At 52.7% G+C, this 9,023-nt stretch overlaps 1 protein-coding gene across 5 annotated transcripts in view; it reads left to right on the plus strand.

Annotated features, from left to right (window-relative positions):
- Nucleotides 1-5,846, plus strand: part of CATSPER3 (cation channel, sperm associated 3) — a 37,156-nt gene extending 31,310 nt beyond the window's left edge. For 2 of the 5 annotated variants that reach the window (XM_012727999.1, XM_012728001.1), the window contains 2 exons: nucleotides 353-472; nucleotides 1,093-2,215. In XM_012727999.1, the coding sequence (XP_012583453.1) occupies nucleotides 353-472; nucleotides 1,093-1,386 (414 nt within the window). In that variant the 3' untranslated portion in view covers nucleotides 1,387-2,215. Of the gene's footprint in view, nucleotides 1-352; nucleotides 473-1,092 lie in introns of all 5 variants that reach the window. The other 3 variants (XR_001145676.1, XR_001145675.1, XM_012728000.1) reach the window with 3 other exon arrangements.
- Nucleotides 5,847-9,023: the final 3,177 nt, after the last annotated feature.

The raw sequence follows: 9,023 nt of genomic DNA on the forward strand, positions 1-9,023 counted from the left end.
AAAAAAAAACACCAAAAAAAACTAGTGGCAGGTGGAGCTATAGGCCAGGTCTCCAGGGAGGAAACCTGAGCTGCCTCGCTCCTGATGTGGAGGGGCAGTGGCCAGGTGAGCATGCTCCCCACCCCCCACCCCGGCCTGACACTGCTCTCTGAGCCAGAGTGCTTCCCTGCCTCTGACAGTGCCAGCACTGGGCTTGGGAGGCCACTGCAGCTGTCATTGGCAGCTTGATTTGGGGACAGGCCCTGTGTGGGACAGGCCCTGCTGAGAGGCCTGACCAGCAGTGCAAGGCTAGGGAAGATGAAAGGGGGCATCTGGTGAGAGCTCCTCTTCACCTCCATCCACCTACTCCTAGGACTCCATCAAAAAATTTGAGCGGGAGCTGATGCTGGAGAGGCACATGACACTCATGGAAGAGAAGCAGGTGATTCTGAAGCGGCAGCAGAAGGAGATCAGCAGGCTGATCCAGGCGAAGGTTGGTCATCTCCACAGGCAGGTAGACAGACAGACAGACAGACAGTGAGGGGAGGGGGAAGCTCGGGGGATGCCAGGCAGGCATGGCACCCTGGTGATCCACAGAGGCCCTCATAGGTGTCACTCAAACTCATTTTCTAAACCGGGACAAGAGTGAATACAGCATTCGGTGGTTTCCTAACAAGTTTGCTCCAGCTGCGGAGGGCTGAGCAGTCTTGTCTTCATTGTGCGCAGCGCTCCCCAAGCCTGGGGTCTGTGGGTGGTGCACATGCTGCCCCTCTCTCCCTGTGGGGGCCGTGCACTCCTCCCCACTTCTTTCTGAGGAGGAGCCTTCTACTGCCTTGACTGGGCCCAGCATTTTCCCAGGGTACGGTGAGATCATCCTGAGTCACGGTCTGGCTATCGCTGGTTCCTGCCTGTGTCACCTGCCCTTATGTCAGTGAGTGGCTACAGGGCTCCCTTGTGGCTTCCAGGCGCAGAAAGGGTCAAGATGAACCTGGGTGACTCATCCTGGGGCCAGGGTGTGCCGCTGTCTGGCGTTCCTCATGGAGAACCCCTGCGTGTCTGTCCATCTTGGGTCTCATCCCTTCCTCACCATTTTCTCTTTCTACCTCCCTCTAGAAAAACATTAACCACAGAAGTTTCAGTGATCTGGTGAAGAACTTCAAGAAGACCCTGCGGCATGATGACCCCATGGTCTTGGATGACTTTGGCACTAGCCTGCCCTTCATTGATGTCTATTTGTCCACTCTTGACAACCAGGACAATACAATCTACAAGTCAGTGCCAGTCCCTCCCCTTTGCTCCTGCCCCAGAGACCAGGCCTTTCCTGATCCCCTGGGCTTCCTTGCAGGCAGGGCCATGTCAGGTGCCCTGGGAGAGCAAGGGGTGCTTTCCAGTGTGCAGGCTAGGTAGGAGTTTCTTCTTGGGGGTGCAGATGCTGTGTGTGCACAGGGCACACATGCCCTTGGCACCCCTCTTTATTGCACCCTGACCTGTATTTAAATGCTGACTCCTTCCACTCTCCAGGCCTTCTTCACTCACCCTTTCTCAGAGGGCAGAAGGAAGAGTGCTAACTGGCCAGTCTCTGTGCCTCCCCTACCTATCTGTCACCTGAGGGACTACTGGGCTGATTCTGTGAAAACAGTGTGTGTGAAGCTTTGAGTGTGGCCTGGTCTGGACTGTGCTCAGTGTGCATTAGGTGGGCTTGTAGCTGATCTCACTGAGCAGGGAGGACAGGAGCATGGGGCAGACAGATACTCCGTCGACTCTTGAGCAAGGGAGAACACTGCCTGATTTCTCAACAAAAGCCCCCTGGCGTTCTTCATGGAGTGGAGGAACTAAAAGGAAAGGATCAGGGAATACACACTTTGAGTCCAAGAAGGAGCCAGGCAGTGTCTGGTCAACTCCCAGTAGCCCTGTCACTCAGATCCCAGGAATTTGTTGTTTCCAACCCAACACCTGGGTTCAGTCACTTGGAGGGCCACAGCAGAGTGGCAGACCTGATTCCAGCCAGCCTGATCTGGCTCTGAAGTCCTTGCTCTCCCAAACTCACCTCTGCCAGGTGTGGAGGATGTGTAGGTATGGTGGGCAGGGCCTGGGTGAGCAGGTGTGCTCCCTGAGCCAGGACCACCTCTCTTTCTGCTCCATTTCCAGGCTTCAGGAGCTATACTATGAGATCGTGCATGTGCTGAGCCAGCTTCTTGAGGAAATGCCCCAGAAGAAGCCATCCCAGACCTCGGATAATGTCTGAGTAGTTGGGAGCGGGTCACGCTGGCACTGGGTACCGCAAAGCCTGTGACAGACAGGTTCCCCATTAAACAGAGGCTTTCTGCACAGGCCTCTTAATTATGGTTGCCATCAGTTTCCTTAATTTGGGGGCTTGGGTCTGGGTGGGTACCCATGAGGCCTGATTCCCTGGAGTCCACCTGATCCCCTCCACCCACATGATACCACCAGACCTTGGCAGTAGAGAGAAGGAGGCTCACCATTCCCCCTGGCCAGGGACCACATCCAGGGGTCACACTGGCCCTCTGTTCCTTTGACCTCAGCACCAATGACCACTGGACTCATAGAGAAGCCACCTGACGAAGAAGTGCCCGCAGCTACCCCACAAGAGTATATGACTCCTTTGAAGTGCTGTGGCCCTATTGGTCTTGGAACCTCCGCCAACTCATCTATGTGGGTGTCCGCACACCTGGCACATGGGGCCCTCACAGGGGTTGTAGTGCTGCAAGTGGCGCAGCTTTGACCAGTGGGGTTCTCTGCTGGGGCGTGGAGATCAGGGTGGGCTGGCCTGGGGGAGTGGCCTGTGGCATTGTGGCACACCTCGTACAAGGCCCAGGGGAGCGGTAGCATCAGGTGCTTTGGACTGCTTCCCCCTTTACGGTTAGTAGGGGTTCTCCACCTAACAGGTGGCACTTTCTGTGTCATTCCTGTCCAAATGACTGCCAGTTGCCAAGGTCCAGGCACCATCCTGGTACAGAGCTCTCTGAAGGCCCAGGTAAGACAGGGCGATTGGCTCTCCTTGTTTCCAGTTGCTAAGGAGGCATCTCGAGCCTCCCACCTTGGCAGTGCCATCAGAGATAAGGAGCTGCAGTGGAAGACCATACCTGTAGCTGAAAGCGAGGGCCCAGACCCTTACTGGAGAGCCAGGTGAGAGAAGGCATGTGGGGGTGGAGCTGAGAATGGATGGGCAGATGCCCCCATGGGTGGGCCACAGGCTTAAGGCCTGGGTGATGGCACCCTGAGGCCACCGGAACAAAGAAGGTTAGTCATGGTTTCTCTCATGCCTCTGACTTCTATTCACTGAGCTGTGCAGTTGCTGTGTGTCTTGTGATGAGAAGCAACATCTAGCCCTGACCATGGTTGGTCCCCATGGTTGCATCTGGGAATCAGTGATCCATTCTGACTGGATGAAAGAAAATTCTCCTGAAGAAGAGACAGTAATTAAATTTAGTGAGCATGTGACTTCTGCAGTAACTCAGACCTTTCCATGTACAACTGTCCTCAGTCTAAACCAAATAGAAAGTTGTATAAATAGTGTCAAGAAGCAGTGCTCTGGAATGTGAGACCCTATGTGTGTGTGGGGGGGGTGCCCGTGAACCTACCTTCATCCTCGAACAATGAGAATCCTGTGCTAATATTGCCTTGGGAGGTGGGCCTGAAGTAAGCGGTAACTGTAGTCTGTGTGGCAGAGGGAGCTGCTCAGAGCCTGTGTCCAGTCAGGAGGTCTAGAAGGGGCTTCTGGAGGACCTGTGGCTGCCAGTGCCTGATCAGGGGGCTGGGAGGGGCTTCCAGTGGAACTGCCCCATCAGCAGGACAGGCCAACCTCAGGCAAAGATTGTGACTCAGAGCTGGGGCGAAGCCAACATTGCCAACTGCTCACATTGTGCCAGCGTTGCTCAGGAGAATGTGAAAGCACTTTGCCTGCTCTCCCCAGGAATACTGAGAATTGCCTTCAGCATCTGGGAGTGAACAAAAGACTTAAAACCTTGCTTCAAGCAAGCAATTTAGAAAATACCCTGGTTTTGGAATCAAAAGACCTGGATTCCTTGGTTGGGTGACTTTGGCAAGGTAACATATCTTTCAAACCCTCAGCTATTTCCTCTGAGAAATAGGCTGATAAAAACGACCCACTGTAAAGATCAAATAAAATACACAGGAGAGTGTGAAAAAAGATGGAGCCAACTTTGGGTCCATGCTCACCAGCAGCTATCTGGTAGGTCTAGGAGTGCCCTGGCCAGCAACAAGGTGTCAGGGAGGAGAGTGTGGAGCTGAGAGCAGGAAGCCGGGGTCAGAACCTGCAGAGGGACAGGAAATGGGTTTCCAGATGGAGCTGATGCAGGATGTGGTGGGCAGACAGCTTGTTGGACCAGGAAGGTTTGGGTTCCAGGCCCAGAAGGGAGACTGGGGGCACAGGACTGCCGTGTGAGGGGGCAAGCAGCCTTTCAGGGCACTCACAAGAGGCTGTCACAGAGCAGAGAACTGGGAGAATGACGTGGGGAGGGCTGACCCAGCACTGCTGGCAGAACACACCTACGGATATTTGGCGCCCAGTCCTAAAGCGGCATTTCTGTTTGGCTGTGTTTGCCTGCAGAGCAAACACTGGTAGATTGGAATTCCCACTTGGTCTCTCACCAACTCAAACAGGCTTGGCCAAGACTTTCTATTGATTTGCTTGGGGCAAAAATGGCTCTGCTTGCCCAGGCCTGGTGGTAGAAAATAGGACCTTCTTTCTCCCCCCCACCCCCAACACCCCTCAGTCCTGGGATCCTCAGAGCTGCCCCAGATGGCTTGCTCATCTCCATTCTGCCAGCCTTGTGGGTTAGGGGGCCTCAGGGAGAGGTAGGGGGTCTGGCCTGAGTCCTCTGGTCATACCCAGGCCTTCCCCCAGCTCTTGTGGGAATGATCTGGAGTCCAAGGCTTGAACTGTTTGAAAGGTAGCTGGACTTTTGTTTTGTTTATGCTGCTTGTTGATTCTACCATGAGGAAGCAGTTGATGCTACCATGAGGAAGCAGTTCTTACTATTGTGGCTCTCCAGGCAGTGACTGAGAGTATTAGCTGCTGTGAATTACAGTAACCCCTAGAAATAAATTAAGAGAAGCTGGAAACTGCACACCTTGATGCTTTCTGTGATACAGGTGAGACAGGACACTTCCTAAAACAAATTGCCTTCCCATAGGTCAGGCTTTGCTTTCAGCGGCATCTCTGCTTGTTTTGGTTCTCAGTTCCTGGTCCCCTTTGCCTGGGCCTGCCTGCTCCATCATCCCACAGGTTCTCCAGAGAAAAGGTGGTTCAGATCTCCTCACTAGCTACGGACAAAGGCGAGGTAATTGCTGCTGATTCAGGTCACAGGGGTTGGGAAGTGAGGGGAGAGGAGCTGAATGTAGTGGAGTGAGATTCACTAACACACAAGTGTCCCCCACCCAGCTCTCTGCCCTGAGCTTCCCTTTCCTAACTACACGCCTGTGTGCACTGGGAGACTGGGGAGAACGGGCCTGGAGAGCTGGGAGGAAAGGGATGCACTGCTGCATTCTGGGTCAGACTGGGTTCTTCACGTGAAAAATCAAGGTAATGGGCAAAACAGCAAACTAAGAGACCAGCAAGTTTCAGTGGACCTACACAGTGAGGCAGTGGCATGGGAGAGCACAGAAGGAAGAACAAAGGACACAGAGGCAGTGGCTGACACAGCTGGGGTATGAGACCTGAGGAGAAATGGGGCCCAGAAGCTGCCAGTGTGAGAGGAACTGGTGCCTCACTGATACAAATGATAGGAATTACTGAATGATTTTTGGTTGCTGACTTAATACCATTTAAAAATGAAAATCCAGGCCCTCCCTGGTGGCGCAGCAGGTTAAAGCACTGCACTAAGAAGCTTAAGTCACTTCCACATGAGTTCGATCCCCGCCTGTCCTGGAGGTGACCACATGGCGCGGCAGACCTCTCCTGACCCGCCCACAGCTCCCCTCAGCAGTGTACTTCGTCGATCTGCCTGTTCTGCTCCCCACTCTGTCCCTGGTGAATCCTTTCACCCTCCGCATCTCTGGCCTGTACCCCAGTTCTGTATGAATAAATAAATATTTAAAAAAATGAAAATCCAAATGAGTGGAACCTGTACACATATGGAAGAGTGAAAATGTGACTCCCAGAATTAAAAATATCATGAACCTCCAAGAATAGACTAGGCCATGGGGAGGCTAGAATATCTTGGTGCCATAGCGATCACCAGTGTAGTAGAGATCTCTAAGGCTAAAACTGGGAAATATTATGAAGGCTCTACAGTTCACTAACTGAAGCCCCAGCTGGGGCAGAGGTCTCTTAAATGGGGAACCCCAGAGATGGTGGCAGCTAGTGCCACTGAAATTTGACAAAATGAAGCCAAAGTCTCAAAGGAAATGTGGAAGAGGCCCAAAGGGAAAAATTCTGCAGAGTGGTGAGGGGACAGTGGCATCACTACAGAGGCACCCCACTACTCTGTAGCATCCTGAGAGGACCATTGGTCCATGACTCCCCCCGTCCCCGATGGGAATACTGGAGATAAAAAGACCTTCCAAACTTGCCCCTGGACCAGAGAAGGCAGAATCCAGGCCCCGTAGTAAAGGTATTGCTGGTTTTCTTTGTTGACCATGGAAATTCTGTGTGTGAGATACTGTCAAACACATGGTGGGAAGCACATAACACTCAGGCAGGTGTGCATTAGCATTAAAAGCTGGTAAAACTGAGGCTCAGAGACATGATATCACCTGCCCAAGGTCACACCATTGCCGGAAAAGAACTGGGTCCTTGAACCTCTGCACTACGATGCTATCCAAGGGTTTTCTAAAGACTGTTCTCTGCATTTCAGGTGGGCGAGCCGGATTCAGAGAATTTGTCACTTGGCCAAGAGTCTCATTAGAGAGCCGAGTCAGTAGCAGAATGAACCCCTCTGCTCTGCTGCCTCCCAGTGACCCTGTTCTTTTCCATCAGCTAGTTTTTGAACTCTAAAAGGTAGGCCATAGTTTCCTCCTGAGCAGTGCCTGGCTCTGGGAGGGGGAGGGTGGTCCCTCAGACAGGCCTCAGTCTGCCAGTTCCCTGGCTCCTCCTTGCTGCCTGGTTTGGCTCTGAATCTGCTGGCCCAGTGACTCCTGGCTTGGCACTGGGAACACCAGGAACGCCAGGAATGGAGAGGACGGCTGGAAACACTCAGTATGTACAGATGGGGTGGTGACTGTGGCGCCCAGGAAATTGCAGCCTGGGCAGAAGAGGGGTTTGGCCCAAAAGTCTCCCTGCCCAAGGTTTCAGTAAAGCAGGCAGGCCCACACGAGGCTTGGCTGCAGACAGGATGTGCTCGGCAGGCATGAGTGCAGCAGGCCGGATGAGCCAGCCTTGTCAGTGGTGCACAGCACCGAGCCCACACGCCGGTCAGCTGCTGCGGTGGTGACATTGGTGACATTGCGGTTTGGCATTTCAGGCCTCCACCTGCTCTTGCACTCACCGGGGAACTCATCAGCAGGCCCGGAAGCGTGGGCACCCAAGGGGGTCTCAAGAAAGTGTCATTTTACCTTACGCTTGAGAGAACAAGTAGAGGAGGAGTGAAAGAGTCATCGGGTGGAAAAGCCACTTGCAAAACTACGTACTTGACACCACAGAGAACTAAAACCACACACAGAGTGGGAATCAGACATTTTTTTTCTCTCGCCTGGTGGTGAAGATAGACAAACCTTAGAGTGGGCCTGGGGTCTAGCATGGCACCCTCGTCCTCAGAGCACATAGGTGTGGCCAAGCTTCCTGAACTTTCCTAAGGAGCCAGATGCACAGAGGTGTATGGATAAGGGTATCAACTGTGCCTGTTACAGTAAAAGCAAAATAGGAAAATAAGAACTTCACTAAGCGCCCCATTGCTGAGGAGACTGCAGAAATGTTTATGAATCTCAACCATGGCTGTTAAAAATGTTAATAAAAATAAGTGGTATGTGATAGTAAGTTGACTGGAAAAGTGGCATCTATGGTGGCATCCATATAGTAGGGAGTGTGCTTGTGTAAGGTAGGTGAGCACATGTATGTCGGGAATCTGCAGGATGACCATATTAATAGCGGCTTCGATGCTCTTGTTTTTTTTTTATCCCCACGCTTGACTGATTTTTCTTAGGAAAATTCAGGTAGTTGGGCCACACTTTATGGTCAGGAAAAACAATACAATTTTCACCTAGAAAAAAGTGCTAATCAGTGTGTATGTGTACTGGTATGTGTGCCCCTGAACTGGTGTAGGGAATGCTTTCTGGGCTGAAGGAACCACTTACACAAAGCAAGGGGACAGGCACTTGTGGAAGGTTTAGAGACAGAAGCAGGTGGGCTCTTGCCTGCATGTGGGGAGTGGTGTAAGGGGGTGGGGGGGGGAGTAGATTGGAGCCAGATTCTGAGAGGCTGGAGTGTTCCGTTTGGAAGTAGGAAGACCTGATCCCTGCAGCCTCTGTGAGAGCAACCTCGTCCCCCTCTGCTGGCATTTAAGGTTCCCCTATTCTGTCTCCCAAGGCTCCCCTTTGTCACTGGGTCAGTTTCACCTTTGCTCCTGCACAGTACCAGTCTTGCCTATCCTTCAAGACTCAATGCCAGGCCCTCTCTGACAGGAAGCCCTCCCTGATTGCTTTGGTTAACCTTGAGTTCTCCTCTTAACTTTTCATACATGGCTTTAAATGAGATCTTGATTCCTCCACCCACAGACACTTCTCCCAGTGCCACGCCACTCGGTAGTGAGGGGGACGCTAACACCTGGGTGCGAGAGCCAGGCCAGTGTTTAGAGTCCTGAGGGGGGAAGGGGAAAGCGGGCAGCAGAGACCAGGGGATCAATTTGAGCCTATTATGTCACAGGCAGCACACCTAACAATACAAGCTCCTTGTCACATTTATCCTTGTTGTGAAGGTGAGGAAACCGAGGCTGGTAGGTTAGGAAGCTGTAAGTGGTGGTGCTGTGAGTTCAGTGATCTACTGGTCTCGGCCCTTACTCTCTAGAGCTGTGCTGGACCTAGGTGGGACCTTTCTGTGCCATACTCACCTGGGCCCAGTGGAAATG

The sequence above is a fragment of the Condylura cristata genome, unplaced genomic scaffold, assembly GCF_000260355.1.
Source record: "Condylura cristata isolate star-nosed mole 26May11 unplaced genomic scaffold, ConCri1.0 scaffold00021, whole genome shotgun sequence".
NCBI classification, from domain to species: domain Eukaryota; kingdom Metazoa; phylum Chordata; class Mammalia; order Eulipotyphla; family Talpidae; genus Condylura; species Condylura cristata.